Source organism: Symphalangus syndactylus, chromosome 9 (genome assembly GCF_028878055.3).
Source record: "Symphalangus syndactylus isolate Jambi chromosome 9, NHGRI_mSymSyn1-v2.1_pri, whole genome shotgun sequence".
Classification (NCBI taxonomy): Eukaryota; Metazoa; Chordata; class Mammalia; order Primates; family Hylobatidae; genus Symphalangus; species Symphalangus syndactylus.
In genome coordinates this window covers 93,889,239-93,916,937 of record NC_072431.2, presented here as the reverse complement: position 1 = coordinate 93,916,937, position 27,699 = coordinate 93,889,239, and the positions used below count along the sequence as shown (strand labels likewise).

The 27,699-nt window shown below is 40.1% G+C and overlaps 1 protein-coding gene across 5 annotated transcripts in view; it reads right to left on the bottom strand.

The window, feature by feature from the left end:
- The window catches only part of AOAH (acyloxyacyl hydrolase), a 216,500-nt gene that overhangs the window by 48,777 nt on the left and 140,024 nt on the right, over positions 1-27,699 (bottom strand). For all 5 annotated transcript variants that reach the window (XM_055293408.2, XM_055293407.2, XM_055293410.2 and 2 more), the window contains 2 exons: positions 25,127-25,218; positions 7,485-7,567 (listed from right to left, as the gene is read on the bottom strand). In XM_055293408.2, coding sequence (XP_055149383.1) covers positions 7,485-7,567; positions 25,127-25,218 — 175 coding nt within the window. The remainder of the gene's footprint in view (positions 1-7,484; positions 7,568-25,126; positions 25,219-27,699) is intronic.

Sequence of the window (27,699 nt, the reverse complement as noted above, 5' to 3'; positions counted from 1 at the left end):
AGTGGACTCAAGCATGCACACTAAGAGGGAACATGGTGGTGTTTAACTGATACATGACCTTCCTCCAGGAACACTTGACTGGTAAGGGAAAAATGCCTCACGTGAGCATGCGTGTAACTTCAGTGAACATAATGCGCAGAGTCCCCTGTCAAGTGCTGGCAGACCACTGTGCATACGGAATGCCAGCATATAAAACCCCAAGTCAAAGGTCAAACCACGCACTTGAATCTCTCATGTCGCCTGCTCGGCCCTCTTCCAAGTGTACTTTACTTCCTTTTGTTCCTGCTCCAGAACTTTATTTTTTTTTTTTTCCGGAGATGGAGTCTTACTCTGTCGCACAGGCTGGAGTGCAGTGGCGTGATCTCGGCTCACTGCAACTTCTGCCTCCCGGGTTCCAGCGATTCTCCTGCTAAGTCTCCTGAATAGCTGGGATTACAAGCAGGCACCACCAAGCCTGTCTAATTTTTTGTATTTTTTTAGTACAGACGGGGCTTCACTATGTTGGCCAGGGTGGTCTTGAATTCCTGATCTCAAGTGATGCATCCACCTCGGCCTCTCAAAGTGCTGGAATTACAGGCGTGAGCCACCGTGCCTGGCCACTGCTCTAAAACTTTAAAATAAACTTTCACTCCTGCTCTAAAACGTGTCTCGTTCTCTCCATCTGCCCGATGCCCCCAATCGAATTCTTTCTTCTGAGGAGGCAAGAATTGAGGTTGCTGCAGACTCATATGGATTCCCTGCTGCTAACAGTCTGAGGCAGCAGAATAGTGATTTTGGAAGCCAGAACCCAAATAGCGGACAGTATGGTATGGGTGAGAGCGTGGCCTTTAGTATGAGACAGACAGGGCTTAAGGCATACCCCTGACAAGCTAAAGGACCTTGGGCAAGTTACTTAACCTTTGTGAGCCTCAGTTTCCTCAACTGTAAAATGGAGTTGCTCTGTGAATTAAATGAAGATGGAGTGTATAAAGTACTTAACAAAGTGTCTGGCTCAGAGAAGATACTTAGTATTAGCTAAAAATCTATAAAAGTAATAATAGCAATCTCAAACCACTCTCCAGCTAAATTCACACATTCTGCTAATGGATGGCCCTGGAGAATTGGGCCCTTAACAATGGTTCCTGGCAATACTGGTGGGTAAAACATATGATTAACTGTCTAGGGCCTGTGAGGACATCAACCTGTCCTCTCCGGCTTGGAGTAAGCCCTGAATAGTGGTGGTTTTGTGCCCAGGGCAAGTTCCTTTGACAATTCTCTTGCCTATTGAGGAAGCAATTTTTTTTCTGTCAGGTTTCTTTAGGTCAGCAGCAGGATGGACTGCTCCCTCATGTCTACTCTTGTTAGGATATCTCCCAGAGGCAGCATCTCTCCTGCTGGACACTGTATCTCTTTGAGATCCTCAATTCTTTTGGATAAACACCCAGAAGTGGGATTGCTGGATCATCTGGTAGTTTAATTTTTCATTTTTGGAGGAACCTCCATACTGTTTTCTGTAGCAGCTATACCACTTTGCCTTTCCACCAATAGTACACAAAGGTTCCAGTTTCTTCACATCCTAAGTTTGTTGTCTTCTGCTTTTTTGATAGTGAGTATTCTAACTGGTGTGAGGTGATATCTTGTAGTGGTTCTTACAGTTTATTTTAAATGAAACATAATCTTGCCAATTGTGGTTTTTGCCCACCATGGAGGTTTTTCAGTTGGCAAGCTGGATTCAGTTGGATTACAATTTGTGCTTTAGTTCTTCTCAAAGGTTTAATGGGACTCCTGACTTATTTAGGTTAAAGAAATGTGTTTTAGATGTACAAGTCCCTGCTATGCGAAGCAGAGGCTGAGCTAATATCGGCCCCATGTTCCCCATGGGACTGGACATCAGTCTTAAAGCAAATAACGAACCATACACCAAGGAAAGTGCAACAACGGAGGCGTGGGCAAAGGGCTCGCCTGCTGAGCTAGGTGGAGTGGCTAAACCATTCTGCTGGGCGTGGGGGCATGAGATCACACAGGACAGGGAGGGGTGAATAAAGTCTAGTATTTACTGAGTCCTCGCTGCGGATGAGGCCCCCAGGATTAATGCCCAGGTCTCAAAGAGTGAAATATACAGCACAGGGGTAGGAGACAGTTCAGGGTCCACTTTTGCCCCCCTGGGTCTCCCAAGCTGGGTGCTGCCAGAGCCATTTGCTGATGGTCTGTCCCCCAAAGGGGGGGCATTTTTTGCTGGAGAGAGGCCGAAACCCCTCATCTGCTTCTCCTCTACCTTAAGCCTCCACCCCCAGCACATCCAAGAGCTCCCAGCTCAATCAGCCAAGGTTCCTCTCCAGCCCCTTCCAATCCTTAGCCCTACCATCCTCAGGGCTTCTTTGGCTGCCTGGCCCTCAGCACTGTCTCCTCTCCCCATTAATTCCTGCCCTTACCCCCTGGTTCCTCCCCAAGTAGAGTCCTGAGCCCACTCCCCAGGCTGCAGCCATCTCCTGCCTCTCAGGAGTCTGTCTGCTGCTGCTCACTTCTGTCAATCTTAGCTTCCAACACTTCCCACTCCTGTCCCTAGCCCAGCTTTTTCCTTGCAGAGGGAGCCCCTTCTTTCTGCCTGGTACTCCAGGCCAATCCAGCTGCCCCCGGCTACCCTCCTGCCTGCTGCTGTCTCTTAGGATCTGGGTATCCAACCCTAGTTCCCTTCTGCTGCCCTCTAAATCTAGGAGCCACAGGCCTTATTATTATTATTAACATATAGCTTTTGAATTTATTTTTATTTTTTTCGAATTGAGTTCTTTCTCTTAAAAACTTTTTGAAGTTGATTAATGGGTACAAATATACAGATAGATAGAAGAAATATGACCTGGTGTTCCATAGACCAGTAGGGCAACTGTAGTTAACATTAATCTATTGTACGTTTCAAAACAGCTACAAGAGAATAATCAGAATGTTCCTGGCATACAGAAAAGATAAATATTTAAGGTGATGGATATCCCAATTACCCTGACTTGATTATAAGAATGTATTAAATGATCACATGTACCCCGAAGATCTGTACATCTATTATGCAGCAATAAAAAATAAATAAAAAGTAAGATAATTGCTAACAATGACGAAAAGTCTTTTGACATTGAAAAAAATGATTGGGTCAGGCACAGTGGCTCACGCCTGTAATCCCAGCTTTTAGGGAGGCTGAGTCAAGAGGATTGCTTGAGCCCAAGAGTTCAAGAACAGCTTTGACAACATAGCGAGGTCCCTGTTTCTACCAAAATAAATAAATAAATAAAACAAAAAATAAAAATAGTCAGGTGTGGTGATACACGCCTGTGCTCCCAGAACTTGGGAGGCTAAGGTGGGAGGATCACTTGAGCCCAGGTGTTTGAGGTTATGGTGAGCTATAACCACGCCACTGTGCTCCAGCCTGAGTGACAGAGTGAGATCCTGTCACAAAAAGAAAAAAAAAAAAAGAAAAGAAGGAAAGAAAACAAAGAAAAAACAAATGGTTTTCAAAACCACTGAGTAAATAATAATACAGGTGGTAGGTGGAATTAGCGACACTGTTTCAGTGGTACCCTAATGCTGGACATTTATGAAGCCCTGTGTTTCTCATTCAGTCTTCAGCAGCCCTATGAAGCTCAGGTATGTACTGTTCCCAACCCTGTGTGCAAGGTAGGCCATATCTGGTCAGTCATGCACCGGGTTTTGTGATGAATTCCCCAATGTCACATGGCATAATTTAAAGAACTGGCTTTAATGGAGAAAAGCTGGGTTTGCAAAAGATGAGAAGGTAGCTATCTCCAGCACTGCCTTATCCCACTGAGTTTGGGTGCAGCCTCTCCCCCAGGAGGATGGGGAAGATGGCCCATTCAAGGTGGTTTGTTGTCTGGGCAACCCTGAATGAGATCCAGGGTCACCTTTGGCAACTGTGCTCACTGAACCATGATCCCCATTTTACAGATGCAGAAACAGGCAAGAGACATTCAGTGATTGGCCCAAGCCACACACCAATTCCAGGACCCAAATTCAAAACCGGTCTACTTTATACCTCAAGGAAAAGAGACAATTATATGAGGCAATCAGGAGAGGAAGGGCTCTGCTCTCTGTTTTCAGGGCCCTATTTTCCATCTTAGAGAAGGACCAGAGGAGCCAGCCAGCTCTGCAGTTCTTGGGTCCTTCCCTCTTCCATGGGCTGGCTGCCTCCCACCTCGGGCCATTTTGGTATCGAGGAAGTTCTGAGAGCCACTGCAAGCCCCTCCTCTGTTGATTGTAAAAAAGATTTGGCAGGACCCTTGCCATTCCTAACCCCTGCACCAGAGAATCATTCCCTGGATTAAAGATGACTTCTCCATTCTCCATTTTAAAATGTTACAGGGTCAGGCACAATCTCACGCCTGTAACCCCAGCGTTTTGGGAGGCCGAGGCTGGTGGATCACCAGAGGTCAGGAGTTTGAGACCAGCCTGGCCAACATGGTGAAACCCCTTCTCTACTAAAAATACAAAAAATAGCTGAGCGTGGTGGTGCGTGCCTGTAATCCCAGCTACTTGGGAGGCTGAGGCAGGGGGATCGCTTGAACCCAGGAGGTGGAGGTTGCAGTGAGCTGAGATCGCACCACTGCACTCCAGCCTGGGTGACAGAGCGAGACCCTGTCTCAAAAAAATAAAAAAATGCGTTATAATCACTGACTGGGGTTCATGATAGAGTTATGTATAGATGTTTTTGAGCTCTCTTACATAAGGATCAGGATGAAAACAGGAGCTGTTTCTTTAATTCTTACTATCCAATTTTTAAGAAACACTTTACTATTCTATTCAACTCTTCCCTTTTTCCCCTTTCTCTCTGGCTGGTTCTGAAAAATCAGTGTAGCCCCATAAATATGCAGAATGTGAAAAGCTGACCTTTCCTATATCTAATAAAAATCTTGGAGAGTAATTGAAGTAATTTGGCTTGGGTAGTCAGGTTACATTGCTGCATAATATCAAAAGAAAGTCCATAGCAAGGAAATACAAGAGAAAATAGGAAGAGGGGCTGGAGAATAAAACTAGAACATTAAATAATGAGTAACCGAGAAACTAAAAAAATATCTTTTTAGAATTACAGTCTTAGAAAAATAGTCGAGGACAGTAATACTAGACAAAGTATACATTTTATGCATTTCTAAGGACTGCAAATTCAAAGAAAAGGAAGAAAATATCCCCTATTCCCCGGCATCTATTCATTAGACAAAAGCCTGACGAAAGCCACAGCCTTCGAGCACATTTTGACACGAGTAGGTTCTCCTCCTGTCTCCTGACTCCCCTTTTATCTTTGCAATCTGAATTTTAAAGGAATGTTGTCAACACAGCAGATCGCAAATGGACAACCGTTTACTATCAAGTGTCCTAGGTATACTTTTTGGATTATCTTACTCTGGTCTTTATGATTTTATGAAAGGTCACTACATTTATTGTGGGTAGAAAGGCAATGTTGACTTTGCACACCTGGGTGTTGTGAAAGAGAAATGCTGGGTTAGAGTCACAAGTAACAAAGAGCAGCTTGCAGTCTGCATTTCTGGCAGAATCCTATCACTCAGTGTCCTACCTTAACCTCATACCTTTGGCTATGGAACCTTGGACAAACCCTGTTCTACTCCTAGACTCAGTTTCTGTCAGGTTTTTTAAAGGTTATTTCTATATAAAAATAAAATCATTGGGAAACAGAAAAGTGGAAAAAAGTGAAAGCAATCACCCATAATTTATCAAACAATGATTTTTTATATTTTCTACCAGTCTTTCCTATGTATATCTTTCCTATGTATACCTTTTTTCCCCTTTCTTTGAAAAATGTGGTGGAAACTAAACTGTATGATTCAATTTTATATCCTGATTTTTCTTTTGGCAGTGTTTTGTCTTTCCAAATAAAAATATATTTGACTTTTAGCCATCATTTTCTAGGGCTGCATAATATTCCTCACAGATGACTTTTTTTTTGCTTTGTTTTTTATAATCTTCATTGACAGAGGGTATTTGACAGTGTTGGGGGCTGTTTCAGTATGTCACTAAAGGAAAAAGAAAGTGTAGCCGCAGGCCTGATGTTCACTTTGTATCTGTGATGAGTCACATGGCCAGATTTGACTGTAACTGTCCATTAACTATTGATTGTGTTCACTTGTAGAGGGATGAGGCCGATCTCTTTCTGCAGATCATCTGGGATCATAGCCCAATTGCTGTATTATCGTTGTTGGTATCTGAGTGGAGTGAGACAACGTGGGTAGAAGTGTCTCCTCTGTAACTTACTATCTTTGTGGCTGGGGAAGAGGTTCTTCGCTTCTCCATGCCTCCATTTCCCCAGCTGCTATGGTGTGAATATTATTTTAATGCTCAATTCTGAGAAGTATATTTTAACATATTTGGTATTGAGTTGAATGCTGCAATCAATGGGTACATTGTAATTTTTCCTTCCTTTTCCCTCCCTCAACGCTCCCCAGAGCTACTACAATCAATAGTATTAGTACAAAAGAAATTGAATAATACTTGCCTTACAGTGTCTGTTGTTGAAAGGATTAACAGAAATAAACATAAAGTGTTCTTAGCACTTGGTAAGAGCTCAGTTAATGGCAGTAATTATTTTATTAGTAAAAAAATCTATATTGTTCTTAGAAGAGGAGAACATTTATTCTGTATAGAATATTTATTATAAGAAATACATTATTTGTAGGTCATATACTTAGTTTAAATGCTTGCTGCTTGGAAAATTCCTCAACATCTTTTGTTAATTAGAGATAGCACAGGGATGACAAATAGGTTTAACTTCATGTGCCAAGCCTAATTTGTTGATGATGATTGTCAGACGTGCTGTGTTTCGAGAACTGCTGAGGCAGAATCTGAGCATAGCAGACAAGAGTGCCAAGGCTGATTAGCAATATCTTTCCCAGGCTTAGGAAGACAGAGTGGCAACACATACACTGTTTACCATCTCTGCATTATGGTGTTACAAAATATTCCTTGGCAATTCATTAGGCGTTAGCCAGGCCATGGCTTATCAATCAGAAGTTTCATCAGAATCTTGTGGCAATAGACCACCTCCAGGTCCAAGGTGGAAGGCTGAAACCCACACAGGTGAAACTGAAAACTCCAACCCCAGCAGAAACATGGGAGACTTTGCACCATCAGAGAGGACAGAGCTTTTGCAGTGACCTTAATTTTTCTCAGCTCTTGTTCTGCTAATGCTCATTTAGGTCTTGCCTCCTGAGCCTCAAACATCCTGTGCCTTGGCCTTGCTAGAATTTTGCTGTTGGGCGAATGATCTGCTCTCCTGGTCAATCCCTTGACTGCAGCTTGTTTTTGTTCTCCTTTGCTGTAAGTAAATGGCTCTAAGCACAGGGCCCTTCTTTCAGAAAGGGCAATGGCGTTGGAAGGGAGACTGTTCATTTTATTCTGTGATCCTTGTTATCTGAATCTCAGCTTTTGAGGTACTTAAGAAATAAAATCAATCATTACAGGGACATTGATGAAGTCTTAAATGGAAAGTTACATACCATTTCTTGAAATATTCTGGTAGTCCCTGTGATTACAGTGGTTTCTTTTCCGTAAGCGAAGGTAAATAGATTTTTCTTTAATTCTGAAACAAATATATATGTATATATTTAAGGTCAGGATACTCACATAGAGAAGTTTAAAAAAACCATGTTTCATCACGTTTTTAAAAAAATACGGTTAAAACGAACTCAAAAAATCAAATCTCTGCTGACAAGTTTTCTCTGAACTGTGAATGTAATATTGGCAGTTGTTATGAGAAGCAGTTCTATGAAATTGAGTTGTATGGGTATCGTAAGAATACTGTTGAAGACATGAAACTTTTCTTTTGTACGAAGACCTCCAGAGTCATCCCTTTCAAATACTTTTTACCAAGAGCTGCTGTACATTTCTTGAGCAATTCCTTATCTTTACCGACTCTGTTATTTTGAACCTGACCATGTTTCCTTTCTTTCTTTCTTTTTTTTTTTTTTGGTTGCTATGAAGCTGTGGTTGACACTACTATTGTCCTTCATCTTTATTCTCCCTTCATGCACTATAATATAATTTTTAGCAAGACCAATGTCTGTCCAGAATAAGGATTGCATTTTCCAGCTTCTCTTGCAGCTAGGTGTGGCACATCACTAAGTTCTGGGTGAGATGAAATGGGATCAGAAGTATCCAGTGGCAATTTCTGGTAATGCTTCTTAGGAAATGATTGGATGGTGATTCTGGTTCCTTCTTTGTACCCCTTCTCCAGTCTCCTGCCCAGAATAGGAAAGCTGCTGTCTTAAACTATGGGAATAAGGTTGACATTGAGAAGGCAGAGGGGTGAGCTGGAAGGAGCCTGGATCCCTGAGAACTGGGTAGAGTTGAGCTCCCATGTCAATTCCAGACTGCACATTTTCTAAACCTTTCTGTGTGAGAGAAATAAACTCATATATGTTGAATCTCTGTTCCTTGAATCTAATACTAATAAACACAGAGCTTACAGACAAATTTGACACCAGTATCAAGCTATAATTATATATATTTTAAGTCATTTTCTTGGCTCCCTTTTGTCTCATCTTTGATTTTTCATTTTCTTTTGCTTAATTTAGATGTAAGTAGTTTAATTAATGCAACAAAATTTAGTTTAAATATAATTAAATGTAATGTTCTCTAAACTTTCATAGGCTTCCTAAAATCTTTGAAACAAGACCAGATGTAAACTAAAAAATAATAACTTAACTCAAAATATTTGAGTAATCTTCAAATGTATTTTATCTTCTTTTCATTATAGTAAGTTCACATCCCACAACCTTACATATTATCACCAATTATTAAGTGTTATATGAAATCTTACTAATTGTATTACAGTGCTTGGCAACTGTCTCAGTGCTTCAGAAAGGTAAGCATATATTGTGTTTGGGCATTCAGAATACATAGAAAATAGTATCCTTTTTTTGAAGTCTGAGAAAACCAACGATAATGTTTTTTAATAGAAGACCAAGATGCCTGAGCAATATTTTAAGTGTGAGATTTTTGCTTTGTAGTAGAATTTGAAGGTGAATAATGTATTTGTTTTTTAAAATCAAAGCTACCTATGCATATAGCTTAAAAAGTAATTTACTTAATAGATGTTTATTGAGCACCTGCTACATTCCAAGTATTATTCTAGGTACTGAGTTATATTGGAAAATTAAAATACATGATCTCTGCTTCTGTGTTGTTGATATTTCAACAGGAAAAGACCAATAAAAGAACTAAACATTACAAAAAAGCAAATTATAGAGTATGCTAGAAAGTTATAAATTCTATGAAAAAAGGAAATGATAATTAGAGTGGCCAAAGGAAGTCTAATTGAGAAGCTAAAATCAACAAAGATTTGAGGTGGTAAGTCTCATAGAACCAAATAACTTACCTATGTGTGTATAGAAGACTTGTGATGATAAATAGCAACCCCACACCTCCCTCCACTCTCCATTTCTCCATTTCCACAGGCAACTAATTCCAACCTTAATTGGCTGGATCGTTTGATATCTTTCTCCTCATCTCTAAGTAACATACTTTTAAGGCTACTTCTTGATTGTTAGTCTTTGACATTACCTGTTCACTTTCTACTCTAGAAGAGGATTTAGCTATTGACAACTAATCAATGGTTGCTTTCTATTTTCTTTCTAACTTCTTTATTTCTGTAGAGTTAATAGCTGCCTTTTGTTTCTTTCCTTAATTTTCTAAGTATTTATCATTGTATTAGTCTATTCTCATATTGCTATAAGGGAATACCTGAGAATGGGTAATTTATAAGAAAAGAGGTTTAATTGGCTTATGGTTCTGCAGGGTGTAAAGGAAGCATAGCAGCATCTGTTTCTGGGGAGGTCTCAGGAAGGTTCTACTCATGGCAGAAGGCAAAAAGGGAACAGGCATGTTACATGGAAAAAGCAGGAGTAGGAGAGCAAGGGAGAATGTGCTACACACATTTAAATGTACCACATTTAAATGACAAGATTTCATGAGAACTCACTCCCTATCCTGAGGACAGTACCAAAAGAGATGGTGCTAAACCATGCATGAGAAATCTGCCTAATGATTCAATCACTTCAAATTTTTTGCAAGCCTATAACTACTTAAAAAAAAAAAAGCCTATTAAAAAAAGACCCTACATGGCTGAACTCAGCCTTCCAGCTGGCCCATCCCAGGCATGTCATGTGAGTGAAGCCATCTTAGATCCTCCAGCCCAGCCCAGCCCAGCCATCAGGTGACATCATCGAGTAACCATAATGTCATACAGAGAGGAATAATTGGCCAGCCAAGCTCTGCCTGAATTCCTGAACCCCCCAAATTGTGAGATATGATAAAACGACTATTGTTTTAAGGCATGAAAGTTTTGGGGTAGTTTGTTACACAACAATAACTTAAATCTATATTAGGGTTCTCTTGAGGGACAGAACTAATGGAATATATATATAAAGGGGGGTTTATTAAGTATTAACTCACGCACCCATAATAGGCTGTCTGCAGGCTGAGGAGCAAGGAGAGCCAGTTCGAGTTCCAAAACTGAAGAACTTGGAGTGTGATGTTCCAGGGCAGGAAGCATCGAGCACAGGAGAAAGATGTAGGCTGGGAGGCCGGGCCAGTCTCTCTTTTCACATTTTTCTGCCTGTTTATATTATAGCCTCACTGGCAGCTGATTAGATTGTGCCCACCCAGATTAAGAGTGGGTCTGCCTTTCCCAGTCCACTGACTCAAATGTTAATCTTTGGCAACACCCCTCACAGAAACACCCAAGATCAATACTTTGTATCCTTCATTCCAATTAAGTTGATACTCAGTCTAAACCATCACAGTTATAATCTTTTTCCCTCACAAGTCTGAAGAAATTGATTCATTCGCTTTTAGCCTCCCCAGCATTGTTAAGTATGAAGCAATTCTGTGTCTTGATCCTTTGAAAGCCTATGGTAGCATCTTGTTCCAAGTGTTCTGAAATGTTATGATGGCAGGCTTGGTGTGTGTTTGCTTTCATTCAAAGTGTTAGACCTTCAATAAACCCTTTCAATCTGGAAACTGATGATGTTCAGTTTTGAGAGATGTCCTTAAATTATTTCATTGATTATTTCTTCCTTTCTCTTTTTCACCCACAACTATTGGGTCATCTGAACTGGTCTTGTAATTTTCCTTATCTCTCTGTCCTATTTTCATGTCTTGGTCCTTTTTCTCCATTTTCTGGATAATATCCTTAACTTTATTTTTTAACCTTTCTGTGAATATCATCTGCTATCACCAGAATAATTTCCAAAGACCTTTTTGGTTCTCTGAATGTCTTTTTAATTTTAATGTTCTTGTTTTATGAATGTAACAACTTCTTTTATCCTTTTTTTGAAGCACTTGTCTACTATAGAATTCTTTTATCTTTTTGAATATATTAATTTCAGATATTTTAATATGTAGGCGATTAAACTTCCTAAAAAGTTTTATCCCCCTTAGTAAATAGTCGCTGTTTTCCTGTTTCTTTTTTCCCCTTTGTTTTTGTATTGTCTTTCATGTTTGAGGTTTCCTTCAGATATGTGATGATCCTGGGTTATGGGCTTATATTTAAATATTGAAACTGGTTGCCAGCTAAAAAGCTGAGTGATTTTGATTGGAAACTGGGCCCCTGGCTGTGCTTGTTGACTACAGCCCTCATTGCAAGGTGAGCTGTCTGGGCCTTTCTTGGGGAACCCTGCTGTCAGCATCTGTGGGACTCTCCTCTTGGGATGTCCAGACTCCCCAGGGAAGGATCTTCTAGTCTGCAGCCAGGAGAGTACAGGCTGGGTTGGCAGCACTCTGGGGCATGTGGAGAAGGGTCCTCAACATTTAGCATTCATGTGTTTTCGTAGGATACTCCTCTCCTCATTTATGTTTGGTGTCTTCCAGTCCAGAGGCCCTTGACTTTAGTGTTTCCAGAGAATAAAGCTCTAGTCATATTCCAGAGTATGGGAGGGGCAGTTGACCACATGTGGAGAGTTGGAAGGGGTCTGAGGAGCTAACTACTCTTCAGCAATCTTCCAACCAATACTTCTGGTTTAGCCTCACCCGCATTTCTAGAGCTCCCACGTGTAACCAATCCCCAAGTCTTCTGGGGCTTCTGCAGTGTGAACTGAATTGCTTCTTGGCATTCCCTCCAACCAGCTTAGGATGCAGCTCTCCTGAATCTACTAAGTCAGTTACCATTCATCTGTCTGATTTCTAGCTTCCAACATTTTGTGGCTGTTGGCTCTTCTTGTTCTCTTTGTCCTCATGGACAAATTCATTTACTGTTGTTAGAGTAGGGCTTTTCAAGGGAGAGATGTAAATGCTTGTGTTCAATCTGCTATCTTACTCAAAAGCCTGAAATGGATACCTTATACACTGCGTCATATATGCCCTCTGCCTTGAGTATTTTATTATATTTTGGAAAAACAGATGGGAAATGGACACTGGATCTGAGTTTGATACTAAAATAGTTTTATGGTCAATAAAGAAGGTTTTTTTTTGGGGGGGGAAGTAATTCTTACCTACTTAGTCACAAATGTATTTTTGATCATTCTAAGAATGGAATTTATGTACCAAAATATTGTTTTGCTCATGTCCTGCTCATGAAGAGTAAATAGTGTAGGTATTAATATTATAGATAGTTAGTTGCACCTTTCATTATAAGAATATAGAAATCTTTACCAATAGGAGATAGTTTTATTAACATTTCTGACTAGAAATAGCATCTAGAATTTTGGGATGAAAGTCTTACACCAAGCACTAGAAAGTATCTCACACAGTAAAAGATACTGCTTTCTTTCATCCCCATCCGGAATCTATAGTCTCTCTTATACATTTTAGGAATTGCATTTCTCAGGGAGTGCTCAGAAATCCTGAGTATATAGTGGGATCAATATAATATTTTGATATGTCTGCAAATTGAGAAGATAGCTTAATAGAAAATTATATATATGCAGGGTCTTGAGCTTGTAGTCATAGAACAAGCTGAGGCTACTAGGATGCTATGCATAATGAGGCTAAACTATCATGATCATTCTGGCCTCATATCCTCCTCCTCTTACTCTCCTTTCTCCACAAAAATCCCGTGTCCCAGTGTGATCTTTTATTTTTCTCTTTCTGCTCTGTTGTATATATCAAAACCCAGTCCAATGTGCTAGGAGGAGGTGACTGCTTTTGGGCTTGTAAGTTGAGGGATGCACAAGAGGGATACTTAAAAGTTCTTTTCTCCACACTTTGCCCAATGCCTACAGAACTGAATCCTCAACTCCGGGCATAGGCGTGGAAGTGAGCCATGTTAACTTTCCAGTTTCACCACCTCCTTCTACTGGAGGGCCTGGCAGTACAAGCATTTCATGTGAAAACACACTGGTTGGGTTTTGATTTCTAGCACCATAATTCAAAATGAGTAAAACTCAAACAGAATGGCTGTTACTCTTCCCAACATTGGCTCAGGGAGCACAAAAAAATCACTTCCTCTGAGAGCTTCCTAATGCCTCCCCCCACCGCATCTCGGTAGAACAAAACAGTAATATCAAGAATGGGCCTCAAGAGTAATGTAGACAAATTAAACAGGTTGATTTAAAATGGAATAAACAATTGCCTCCTATGTTGACTCAAGGCAGAACCTATTTGGAGAGAGGCAAAAATGGAGTTCTTCCAAAGGCTTTGTAGCCTGCCAGAGATCTCTGAGGTAAACCAGACGTGATACGATTCAAGCAAGAGTGATGTAGCACGTTGTGATGAAATTTTTTAGTAAATGTCTTTTTTTTTTGAGACAGAGTCTCTCTCTGTCACCCAGGCTGGAGTGCAGTGGCGCGATCTCGGCTCACTGCAACCTCCGCCTCCTGGGTTCAAGCAATTCTCCTGTCCCAGCCTCCTGAGTAGCTGGGATTACAGGTGTGCACCACCATGCCCAGCTAATTTTTGTAATTTTAGTAGAGACAGGGTTTCATCGTGTTGGCCAGGCTGGTTTTGAACTCCTGACCTCGGGTGATCCTCTTGTTAGGCAATTTCTGACTCTGTCCAGAGGCACAGCTTGCTTGGGTATAAATTATGAGGCTCTGTTAAGTTGCATCTTAGGGAATAAGTCACAAAAAACAGGCTCCAGAAATAGGGTTGGTGAGAAATACCTGGGGACATTTGATGTGAAGGGTTAGGGATGGGAGTAAATTAGGATAAACTTGGGTAACTTAAAGACTAGACAGGCTTTAAGGCTTTATCCAGGGACCTTTTCTGCTAGGAAAATTTAAGAAAAGGGTGGATAACTTTCTTTCTAATGTGGATGGAAGTCAGGCCATCATAGGGCCAGGGAGATAGATTAAAGACCTTTTAAGATTCCTTTCAGTCCTTTGATATTAGCCACATCCCAGAGTTCTGTGTAACCCCTAACTCACTGCATCATAGAACAACTAAGATGCAGTCTCAGAGAGTGATAAACATACAGAATATGACTCACTGTGGACTCAGAGAGACTGGCAATAGGCTAATTATGCAGAGGTGAGGATGGCTACAGAGGAGGTCCTAGGAGTTCACATACAAAAAGATTAGCAGGACAGCATGACAAATTTTGAATTTGGACCAGAAAAATAGTACAGGGAAATAGACTTCATAGGCATTGTGTTCAATAATTCATGAGCTGCTAGGCTCAGACAAGGCTTCCTACCTGTTAGGTTAACCTCTCACTAAGATTTCCTCCCCTCCTGTTCTCTGAGCTTGAAGCAGTTGTAGCTCTCTCCATCCCGGCCTTTCCCAGCCCCAGATTTGATTCTAGGCCACTGTATTAGGGTAAACATTAAACTGTGATAAATTGGAGACATTTAAGGCTGTGGATGCTTATACCTCTGAAAAGATTAGTTGTGACATAGCAGATGGTTTTAATGACCTAAACGGCATTTCTCAAAGGATGTTCTGTGAAACACCAGTTTCTTTGAATTTTTCTCATAAAACACACACACAAATTCTACATCATTCTGTGGTCAAATAAGTTTAGGAAATGTTTTATATATTTTTGAATGTTTTATACTTTTTTGAGGATATACAATGCTTTTTCGCATAGTGAAGGCTCTAATAAGCCTTATACCAAATAAACTCGTTTCCCTTTATTTAAATTAACATTCCCAAAACTTATTTGACTTAACACATCTTTGAAGAAATGTGTACCCTTTAACATCTTGTGGAACTCGTATTTCACAGAAGAGTTTATGAAGAATATTGATGAATTATCTCTGTGATCTGTATTTAAGCATTGAGGTGGCCTAAAATCTCAAGTTCAGTTGGTTACAACAATTCTACTAGAGAAATCTGTAGAGTGTTCATTTACTTTGATTAATCCAGGTTGCAAAATTACGTCATTCTGGGCAAAAATTCACATCAAGGTTTGACTTATCATTAGCCAAATTCACTTCTTAGCAAATCTCTGTTTCATTTTTTCCACTTGGCTACTGAATTGATGTTTCTTTTAAACTCACTTTCTCCTATTTGTTGATTACATATGGCTAATATTTTAATGTTAATTTTGTGATTTAATATTTTAATTAATTTTGCTAATTTGCAGAATACTTATTATTGGACACACTTAGAATTCCAAGGGTTTAAGTTACGCTGATTTATTTTTACATATCACATCATGCAGTTGCTAATTCAGCTATACTCCTTTGCCTATTTCCCCCAAAATGGTAATCCCAACAAATCTTATTTGATTTAGATAATCTGACAAAATGCACGTGAAGGAGGTTTGCAGATTGTAAAGCACTCTACAAGGGCAAACTGATATCCTTATGAGCTGGTTCAGCAGTTCTTTTATTGAGTACCTGCCATGTGTCATGTACTGTGCCAGGTAAGAGGGCTACAGAATGAAGTCACCTGATTCCCACACTCAGGATGCTCAGAGTCTGGGCATGGGAAGGTGGAGCGTGAGACAATTAGTAAACAGGTATTATAAGTGAGGTGACATTGGTATTGGAGGACATGATAGAATCTCAGAAAATAATCATCCAGTTAGATGGGGGTCAGTATGAACGGGCTGTCTGGAGGGGTATAAAAAACAAACGTAGCTGAAGACAGAGAGGCTGGGGGATGATCCCTGAGGGGTAGGTGCTGCAGCATGGGCAGAGGGCAACTAGATAGGACAGAGACAATGGGCGATGCCTATAAAAAGATGCTCAAACTCGCTAGTAATCAGGAGGTTACAAGTGAGAACAACAATACAATGTTGTTGTTATAGTGGAAAAAATTAAGAAGATGAACAATATCCAGTATTGGCCAGGGTGTGGGAAAACAAATATTCTCATATACTAATTGTGGGAATATAAATTGGTATAGCCCTTTTGGAGGCCTTATTAAAATTAAAAATGTAAACATTTGGATCCAATAATTTTTTCTTAAGAAATCCTCACACATATTCCAAAGAGTCAGTATAAAATGCTCATTGCAGCATTATCAAGAATAGTGAGACTCTGGATATAAGTTGGATGTCCACCGGTAGGAGAAAAAAACAGCTATACTATGAAACACTATGCAGTATTGGACAAGAAGGAAAAGAGCTCCACGAAGTATTGTTAAGGTGAAGCACTGATTTACAGTCTGTTATACATAATATGATAGCCTTTATGGGAAAAATCCCAACAAAGTGTTTATTTCTTCATGTACAAATGTAAATACACAGAAAGGGCCTGGATGGAATCACACTAAACTGATCACAGGGCTTTCTTCTAAGAAAGGGAGTAAAACTGGGGACAAAAAGTGGAGACTTTGGCTTTTTACTTTATACACATTAATATTTTTTGTGAAATGAAAATATATTCATATTTTGAATAATTAAAAATGAAAATTTAAAAATAAATAGGGACAAGGGGAAGTCATTGCAGGTGAAGGGCTTTGTCAATATATGGCAGGGAGAGTCCCTCCACCAGGATCCACGGTGTCTACAGATGGTCCTTCTTGCCCAAGGATGGTGCCTCCTTATGCCTGGGTCCCATCCCTTCTTGCCTTCTTTAGGCCTCATTCTCTCCTTCATTCCCTTTCTCTGCCTTTTAGATCGTTCTATCAATACAAGAATGCTGCAGGATTTTCCATTTTAACAAGTCTTCCTGATCTATTATTCCCTTGCTGCTATTGCCCCATTTCTCTGAAGCAAAACCCATTAAAAGTTGTGCGTGCTCACCCGAGCTGATGTCATCACCTCCTGAACCCATTCTCTCCAATCAGGCTTCCAGCTTTGCCCCACTGAAATGTTTCTGCTCCAGGTCTCTCCAGGTTCCTGTCTTGCACACCCAGTGGTCACTCTCAGCTCTCATCTTCCTCTGCCTCCCCCAGCATTTGGCCAGTGGTCTCTTCTCATGTGGACACACTTTCTTTCCTTGACCTCCAGGACTCTAAGCCCTTCCAGTTTTCTTTCTACTTTCAGGGTTGCTACTTTTCAATCTTCTCTGCCCGGATCTCTAAATGTCAGCATCCCCTAGCCTCTCTGTCTTCAGCTATGTTTCCTTTTTATACTTACTCCTTAGAACAAAAGTTCTCAAACTTTTGCTCACAGGACCACTTCACACTCTGAAAATTATTGAAGAACTCAGAGAGCTTTTGCTTATGTGAGTTAAAGCTATCAATATTTATCACATTAGGTATTAAAATTGGGAAATTTAATTGTACATTTAATTATCAATTCATTTTAGATTATTATAATAAACCCATTACATGTTAACATGTCACTTTTTTTCTGAAAACAAATATATGTTTTCTAAAACCCTCTAAGAATGACATTGTTTTACATTTTTGCAAATATCTTTAATGTCTGCCTTAATAGAAGACAGCTAGATTCATGTGCTTCTGCATTCAGTCTGTTATGATGTTTTGGTGAGAGTATATTAAGAAAATCTAGTTTTGGCTGGGCGCAGTGGCTCACACCTATAATCCCAGCACTTTGGGAGGCTGAGGCGGGTGGATTGCCTGAGCTCAGGAGTTCGCGACCCGCCTGGGCAACATGGTGAAACCCCGTCTCTACTAAAATACAACAAATTAGCTGTGTGTGGCAGCGTGTGCCTGTAGTCCCAGCTACTCGGGAGGCTGAGACAGGAGAATTGCTTGAACCCAGGAGGCAGAGGTTGCAGTGAGCCAAGATCACGCCACTGCACTCCAGCTTGGGCAATAGAGAGAGACTCTGTCTCAAAAAAAAAAAGAAAATCTGGTTTTATATACATATGTAGTTGGAAAAGGGAGGAGCACTTCAGTATCTTTTTTAGATAACTATGGATAGCTGTCTTTGATTCTACACAAGAATTCAACAAGTAGTAGTTTCTTAAAGATTGATTAGTTGCAAGGTGGAATCTGAAATTATATCAATGATCTTTTATACCTTGTTACATTAAAATGCATTGGTCTGTCTTGCACTTTTAATGAATCTTTTACCCATGCATTATCTTAATCATACACTAATATTTAGAAAATATTGGCTCCTGAGTTATGAAGATATTTCAAATGTTGATACATTTAATGCTATAATATCAAAAAAATCATTTTTGTTAATATTGCTACATATCACATTAGAAGAGTATTAGACTATTAGGAAACTGTCAAGTTCATACTAGCAGATGCAAAGTTTTCAGAATTCAAATATTTTCTTTGAAAGCTCAAATTTTATGATTTTCAACCAATACTGTCAATTATTTTCCTTGAAACTACAAGCTCATTTCATTCATTTTAGATAAAATACCCGCCATATATCCAAGTCTGAAAAACCATGATTGGTTATCAAGTAATTTTTCAGCAAAAATGGTGTTCCATGAAAAGTTAACTCAGCTCTCATCTCACCTACACAAGTGCTTTTCCCTAAGACAGCCATCATACTTTGTTAATTTATTATGCAGTACAAATGCTTTATGTATATTTCACATTTCATCAGATTAAATTATTTAAAAATCAATTTAATAAAATTAATAATGTTTTTTCTGCTTTGTACTACGTGACATTTTAAAGGGAAGATGTCCCCCTCTTCTTTTAAACTGGGAGTGTGTGGAGGTGAAGAACACAGAGCCTACCAATAGAGTTTGGTGCCAGCGCTTGATTCACGCTAATGTGTCAACAGTTCTACCTACCATTGCTTTTGTACCATCTGTACCAACGGCTACATAGTGAAAAGCCAAATACTGTTTTAGTATTGTTGTGAAAGTAGTTTTTTACTTGTGGACCCCCTGAGAGGGTCTTAGAGACCCCACAGGGGTCCATGGACCACACTTGGAGAACTGCTGCTATGGACACTATCCCACTCCATTCAGCCTCACCCAACTTCAGAGGACCACCTCTCTGGTTAATTATTTGTTTTGCAAAGTATAATTATAACGGGGCTAATCATTTGCAATTATATCACATGTAATTTGCGAATAATGGATTTAATAAGGTTATTAAGCCCATTAGTGTTTAGTACTTACATGTCCTTTTTTGAAACATGAAATTAGGTTAGTAAATTTTAGCTGCAATTCCCTACTCTCCAATTTTCTGGTTTTACTGCCCCAAGTGACTTGGTGCAGTGTTATACACTGCTTTTCAAAATTATTCTCTCATATAACATCTATTGGGTAGGAGAGAATAGATAACCTTTAACGCTTCGATTCTAGGACACCTCTCACTAAAGATGTGTTTAAATGCCCCTGAAGAGCATTATTGTGCCACTTATAACAATGGCTTTGTCTGAGCATTTGCTACATCTTTGGTTCAATACGCCAAATTTAAGCTGGAGGCAGAGGGAGCAACATTTAATCTAGAAAATGTCATCTGGTTTGCACTCATTTATGCTGACTACAGATCTCAGTCTTACTTCTCCAGCTTGGTGTGATAATTTTGGTAGCTGCTTTTGGTTCTTTTGGCCTTCATTGCTTTTTGTGATGAATTTTAGCTTTTTACTTTTTTGAAAAAGCCCTATTGCTGCCCTGTTTTTCATCCTTATCATTTATCCTTGTCTGCAGAACCCTACTGACTGGACTGACTCCTGGCCCCACCTTCAGAACAAGGGGATATGAACAGCCAGAAGTGCTCAGTTTAGATGTGTTGGGTTCAGGTGGCTATTTTTGTTAAGGACTTAGATGCCTGTTTTCCTCTTTTGGGTTTGCTGGAGAGATATAGTAAACATAAAGGACCATAATGGAGTCCCATGTTTATTTAACAGCCTGTCAAGCGCTCAATATCACACAACACAAGGCTTACTATGCATGAGACTGCACCATACCACAGGCTCTATACCTTGGCCAAGCACTGTTCCAAGAACTTCAGGCTCTGACCCATAAAATTAGCCATGTCTTGTCTTGAGGTACAGGCTAGTTAAGGAGTAGGGGAAGACATAGTGGGTAGCAGAAGCAGGAGCATCTCTCTTGAACAATTTCCCTCAGTACTTCTAAAACGAGTAGCATCATAAAGTAGGATCATGTTGCCCAATAACCATGCCCAACAAGTGTGGGAGAGAACTTCAGAGATCATCTAGTCCAACTCAACTTGAGCACATAAATGAGGTTGAGGAATGCTAAATGTTCCACCTGGAATAACACAGAATGAGCACCCTTATAACTGAAAATACAGACTTCCTTTCACTCTATCATGCCTACTCTGGGATTTTAAATGCTGATTTCAAATGAGAAGTCCTTCCTTGTTGTAAAAGTTTTGGTATTGTTTCCCATCTTTCTACATGTGGTATTCGATCTTTGGTTTCTTTAATGTAAGTAGGATTTTCCTGTTATATGAATTGCTTTGGAAAGTGATCTGAACATGAATTACTATTTTTAGTCTTTTTTTTTTTTTTTTTACTTTTTTAAAGACAAGGTCTTGTTCTGTTGCCCAGGCTGGGGTACAGTGGCATGATCGTAGCTCACAGCAATCTCAGCAATCTCAAACTCCTGGGCTCAAGCAATCTTCCCATCTCAGCCTCCTGAGTAGCTAAGGACTACAAGTACATGCCACCATGCCAGGCTAATTAAAAAATTTTTTTTTAGAGATGAGGTCTTGCTATGTTGCTCAAGCTGATCTCAAACTCCTGGTCTCCAGTAATCTTCTCACCTCAGATGCCCAGTAGCTATTTTTAATCTTTTAAAAATGCCTTTTTCTTCCTATTTACAGTTATATTGCTCTATTGCCAAGCTCTTAACCCCCACAGAGATTTTTTTTTCTGCTTTTGACCTACTCAATTCCTTCCTGAATCACACTGAAGAAAAATCCCAATATATTTTTTTAAGGGATATCACTTATTGAATTTTCTGAAGCCCAAGAGTCAAGAAAACAGTTTTTGTTAACATCAACTCAACTAAAAGAATTAAAGTTTGTAAAACTAAGGGGTTATGTTTGTCATTTAATGCATGCACATAATTTCAATTAAAGTTATCTATGAAGGGGATAATAAATTTTGAGAGGACAAAGAGCATAAACAAAGAATGAAAGGGAAGGAGCCATTTTCTCTCCTGATGCTTTCACAAGGCACATTTTCCAAAGAATGCTGTTGATACCCATAGCAGAAGGCTGATCATGATGGTAGGAAGCACATTCTGGAGATCCAGTTGAATACAGAAATCCACTAATTCTGTGGATAAGCATTTGGATTCAAGGGGCATGTGCCCAAAATGCCCACGGGAGCTGTATACACCTTTCAGAAGTGCTGCTTCTGGGTCAACATTCTTTTCATCTTCCTGATTCCACAAATGAGGACCTCCATCATATGCTAATCTCTTTGATATTTTTATATACTTTAAAACTTTTTATTCCTTTAATAAGGAGATTGGCCTAGCACAAATTATCTGTGAATATAATTTATACAATGGTATATGGATAGTTTAGCTGTAACTACTGCTGGGAGGGACATAGCAAATGGTGATCCCACGCATGCAGGGTCATGCTGCCTCTGTTTCTGCTTAATGGGGGAATCCATTGCAACTCAGATTCCAAACAGAGAATTTCCTTTTCCGTCAAAAGGAGTTGGTATATTCTTCTCTACTCCGGCTGAGTGGCAGCGAACACAGGCATAGCACACAGAAACAGCTGGCAAAAAGAGCATTCTGAGAGGAACAGCTAGGGAGCTTGGGGCCCCACAAACACATAGAAAGAAAAGTTCCTGCAGGGGAGGAGAACAACCAGCTGTGGTGTGTGCCTCGTTAGAAATACAACAGGTAAGGACCGGACTTAGAGTCAACACTAAGGAAGTTGCTTAAGCAGACTGTGCGTCTTTTGTAAGCAGTAATAGAGAACCGAATATAAAAAGGTACTAGGTCAATAAAGACTAGCTCAGGATAGAGATGGTTTTCATATAAGCCATACCTAGATGGTCACTTACTTTGTGAGATGGCGTCAGAATTTCTCCGCATAATGCTTATAAGAGTTAGAAACCATTCATGTCTGAAGGCTCTCAAATTTTCCTCTTCCCCTTACCCCATTGCCATGCTTTGATGGAAGATCCTGTCCGCCTGCTGGGCACTGATCAGGATGATGGGTAGAAACTGCTGCAGGATTGGAGAGCTAGTGGGATTTTACATTGATAAGGGAGTAAACTCCTGGTAGGAGGACAGAACAGATGCAAAAAGGAAAAGGGAGCTTTCCTGCTCATCCCCCAACAGAAACTTAAAATGACTGAACAGAGTCTGTTTGGGAGCAGGAGCTAAGTGTGGGTCAAGTTTTGGGGAAGTTTAGATTTAGGAAATGCAGAGCAACTACTGGTGTGTGTGAGCTGTAAGTGGAAAGAGATGAGGAAACACGTTTTCATCTGTTTGCTGTGCATGGTGAGTGGATTCCTCTTTCATTCCTTGAGTGACTCCAGTAAAGATTTAAACTACTTGGAAATTAATTTTAAATATTGGATCGGTATTTCTTCTATGGCAACTTCATGGGGCGAAAAGGTAGTTGAGATTTAGAGTCAATATGTAAAAATTTTAGCTTTCATTGAAGGTACAGTAAACTGTGTTCATTGTTCATACATAATTAATTCTTTTTGTTATTGTCATAAAAGCCTTGATTGAGAGAAAATTCCAGATACTTTTATTGAGAAATGACTAGACTGGGTGGAGGGCACTTACACATATATATTTTTTTCTTTCCTGATGTTGACATCAGGGGGATGACCAAGGTTCTCTCTTCCATAAACCTGCTTTGGCTGGGTTATCTCTGGATGTGTTCCAGGTAAAGACAACAGAGGCTGTAGCAGAGGGAAGAGGGGACTGAGGCTGGGACTCAGGAAGTCCCAGAAGTCTGGACTTATTGGGACCCTAAGGAGGCATATGATGGGTCACTGAAATAGTGCAGGCCACACCTCCACATGGGGAGGACTTCTTTGATTCTTAGTCATTTCTCCATCCCATAGCTATGCGCTCACACAGAGGGACAATGGTTAGAGTGAGCCATATTCCCACACAAAGAATAAAAACAACACAAAGTTTGGGAGGCAAGAACATATCTTTGTTATGATATGACACAAGGTTCCATGAAAACAGATCCTACCACTCTTGGCTGGGCAACCTTGGTCAAGATTCTTATTCTGTCTATTTGCCCTTGGATCTCTCAACTGCAAATGCAGAGAATAATACGCCTTACCTCACAAGGAGGTTAAATGAGAGAATATCTATACAACACTCGGTAAATGCTTGGCATGTAGTTGCTTCTTACTTCTCAAAGGTTACTTCTTACTATCCCTATTAGTAAGTATTTTAGTGTTTTTACACTAATGACAAGGACTAGACTTTTTAAAAAAAAAAACATGATTAAGTTTGAAAAGGTATAACTACACTGGAAAACACATCTCCTTGGCTTTCCCTATATTCACTGATTATTTCTATGTAAATATGAGGACGTTTCTCTGAAGGTTAGTTATCTTCCTAGTTTCTTCTATACCCCTTGTATCACCCCAGTCTCCCATGTGTTACCCCCTAAAGGAAGTGACTGCTGATCACTTCCATGAATTCTTTTTCCTTGGAGCCCCATGGCTCTGTGGGAGACCTGTCATTGGTATATCTTCCTTGCATTACCATTATTTGTCCACTTGTCTCATCTGCCTTAATTGCAATTGACTACAAAGATGGGACAAGCCCTATTTACCTTTAAATGGACACCTGTAACATCTGTGCCTGGCTAGGTGGTAAGTATTTAAGAAATATATTTAAAGCAGATGAATAAAAATCATCAAATAAATTATTCATGGCATGCAATGTCCTTTGTTCATCAGAATAATTGCTTGTTAAAATGATTAATGTCTATCCTTTGGGGGCGTTCCTGTTCCTTACAGATTTGGGTAAATCATGCCCCATGCACCCTTGCCCTCCTCACAGTTCTTATGGCTTATCTCATGGTGCTTTCTAGCCTTCTGGCATTGTTGCCTGAGTCAGAGAGGGGCTTCCTAGCTGGTTCTGTCCTGCCTTTAGACCTAAAAGCAAAGCTCTACCCTTTCCTCTTTTTTACACATGGAAGCCATTCATTTGCCATCTTCCTTGTGCTTATTAACTGTCATAAATGTTTAGGGGATGTTGGGAGAGAAATTGCCTCTCATATCTGTGGGATTCTCCCATCCAAGTACTAACCAGGCCCTGGTTACCTTCCAGGGATCAGACAAGATCTGGTGTGTTCAGGGTGGGATAGCCATAGACTCGTATCTGTGGTTTACTACCATGTTAGGGACACTTGCCAAGTTTCACCAGCATCACAGGTGTCTCTGCCAAGTGTGGGCCCTGGGAAGCAGACCCCAGTCATTAACATCCAGGCATATGTAGTGAATTGGGTTTGTGTGTCACTCAAACTCAACAGGCCTGGTCTCTACCTACAAATCTGGGGCATTAAAGCCAGGATTATTCTAGGACTTTGAGAAGTGCCAATTAGCTTCGGCCATCATCTTTATAAATATTAATTTCTGAGAACAAATAGTCAAGTAAACTTTGTTTTTCCTTGAATCAGAAAATTTCAGTGATGTGTTTAGTATTTTCCATCGGAAATAAACTATGGAACGCCACCCCCACCCTGCCCATTGCAGGAATATGCTTTTCTTGCCAGCGCTGCTAAAATGCAATTTGCATTACGTCCTACTGTGTGGTGGATGAACTCACATTCATGTTCTAGAAGCAGTTCCTAATAATTCTCATTTCAACATCTCGGTAGCAACCCCCATCTCTTGTTCTTTCCTTACACAGATGTATTGAAATGTCTGAGGGCGTGCAAAGACACTTACCCAACAGTGGAGTCCAGAAATCCTGTAGCACCAGAGAGTTGGGGCCAGTCGAGTTCATTGGTAAGGGCTGTTGGTAGATTGATGAAAGAGTTCTAAGGAAAAAAATAAAGTAGCAATTATCAAAATGGTCACTTATTTTCTAAAGGTAGTAAGAAAGTTTATGGCCTGAGCATTGCTCTCTGTCTATCTGTCTCCCACTCTCAATCTCTCGCTTTAAGGGCTTTTGGTATTCAAGGCAGATGCCTCTAACCTTCGACTTCATCAGGGAAGTCACAATGATCAGCACCACCCTTGACCTGGCTTCTACTCAGCTCTTATGAAACATGCAGAACATTTGGCATCTCAAACACTTGGGAGGGATGTTTCAGCAGATTAAACTTCCCACTCTTATGTTTTCTGAGATTTTCTCCATTTTGCAGTTTAGGCCATCAGAAAGTCAATTGTCTGAAAAGTAATTAATCTGAAAAATAATGCCCAATCCCTCAGAAAAAAATGCCTTCCCTGGGCTCAAAGCTAAGGCCTTAAGGCATTAAGGTGGTGCCCTCTGACCTTCTTGGGGGTCTCAGACATTCTTGAGAATGTAATTGTGGTTCCTTTCCCCACAAAAACGCACGTGTATTTAACCCAGCCTGTGATTTCAGGAGGCTCACGGACCCCCTGCAACTCCTGCACAGTTTGTCAAGAACTCCTGATACAAAGTGTTGACAAAAATAGGATTCATTTGAACCACATTTCTATGGCTTGTGCAAAATCAGCAAAGAAAAATGTGATGAGCTACAACTTCGTATTGTTCCTTTTATGAGTGACTTCTGGGACTAATCTCTCCTGTGGTCTAATTTTTAGAAAAAGCTTATCTAAGTTGGTATGTTTGGAATAGGGCTGCCAGATTTAGCAAATAAAAATGAAAGGTACCAGCCAGGCGCTGTGGCTTGTGCCAGTAATCCCAGCACTTTGGGAGGCTGAAGCAGGAGAACTGCTTGAGCCTAGGAGTTTGAGACCAGCCTGGGCAACATAGGTAAAATCGGTTTCTACAAAAAATAACAAATTAGCTAGGTACGATGGCATGTGCCTGTGGTCCCAGCTACATGGGAGGCTGAGACAGGAGGATTGCTTGAGCCCAGGACGTCAAGGCTGCAGTGAGCCATGATCACACCACTGTACTCCAGCCTGGGCAACAGAGCAAGAGTCTGTCTCAAAAATAAATAAATACATACATAAATAATAAAGGATGCCCAGTTAGGTTTGAATTTCAGGCAAACAAGGAATAGTTTTTTGGATTAGTATGTCTCATGCAATGGTTGGAACATACTTATACTTGAAAAATTTGTTATTTATCCTAAGCTCAAATTTGACTGAGTATCTTGTATTTTATCTGGGCATCTTTCTTTGGATAAAAGCTTTAAAAGCCAATATTCCCTTTTTGCCTTCGCTGACTGGAAGCCTCCATGAGTGGCTGCAAGAAGCCTCTGTATTTCTCAATATTGAAAACCCGTGCTCCCTTTGGGTAAACGTGAAAACCTTGAGTCCTCCTTTAATGCTATTTTAAGATTTAAAATAAATTAAAGTAATGCCTAAAGACAAGCATGTCAAAGCAATTGTAGTTTTAGCACAATTTTCCAAATGGCACATGCCCCTGGCCTCCTGCTTTTTTTCTCATCCATGAAGATCCCTCTCCTAAGGAGACTCTGATGCTAGAGGCTGTGAGGGAAAGAAAAGCCATTAACTCCTTGAAAATATGTCATTGTTCTTTCTTATTGCAAGGTAGTACATGGGTTTGTTTTAGAAATGCAAACATTATAGTCATTTACAACGCAGAAATGAAAGCCCCCATCACCTTCCCCTAAGAGATAACTCTTGTAAGATAACCATGGTTAACAGTTTGTGTCATATATAGAACAGTTTATACGTGAAATCTACCATAAATCTTTAAACTGGGAAAAACTCAATCCTCCTATTTTCAGAGAGATAGAGAATGAGCACTCAAAATAAATAAAATGCAAATTTATATTTCTTAATTGTGGACTGTTATGGGTTGAATTATATTTCTCGAAAAGATGTGTTGAAGTCTTAACCCCACCTCAGAATGTGATCTTGTTTAGAAATAGAGTCATTGCAGATGTAACTAGTTAAGAAGAGGTCATACTGGAATAAGATGGGCCCCCAATCCAATATGACTGGTCCTTATAAGAAGAGGAGGAGGAAGAGACAGAAACGAAGACACAAGGGGACGGCCATGCAATGGTGGAGGCAGAGATTTGAATGATGCTTCTGCAATCTAGTTAATGGCAAAGATTGCCAGCTGTCTCCAGAAGCTGGAAGAGAGGCACGGAATAATGTTTTCACAGACCCTCAAGAAGGAACTAACCCTGCTGACATCTTGATCTCAGACTTCCAGCCTCCAGAATTCTGGGGCAATCAATTTACGTTGTTTTCAGCCACCCAGCTTGTGGTACTTTGATATGGCAGCCAAGGAAACTAATACATGGCTTGAATTGGACAATATGCTTGTTGCTTTTATTATTCAAAGGGCTAAGACATGAACCCCTTTACTATGTTTACTTTCAGAATAATTC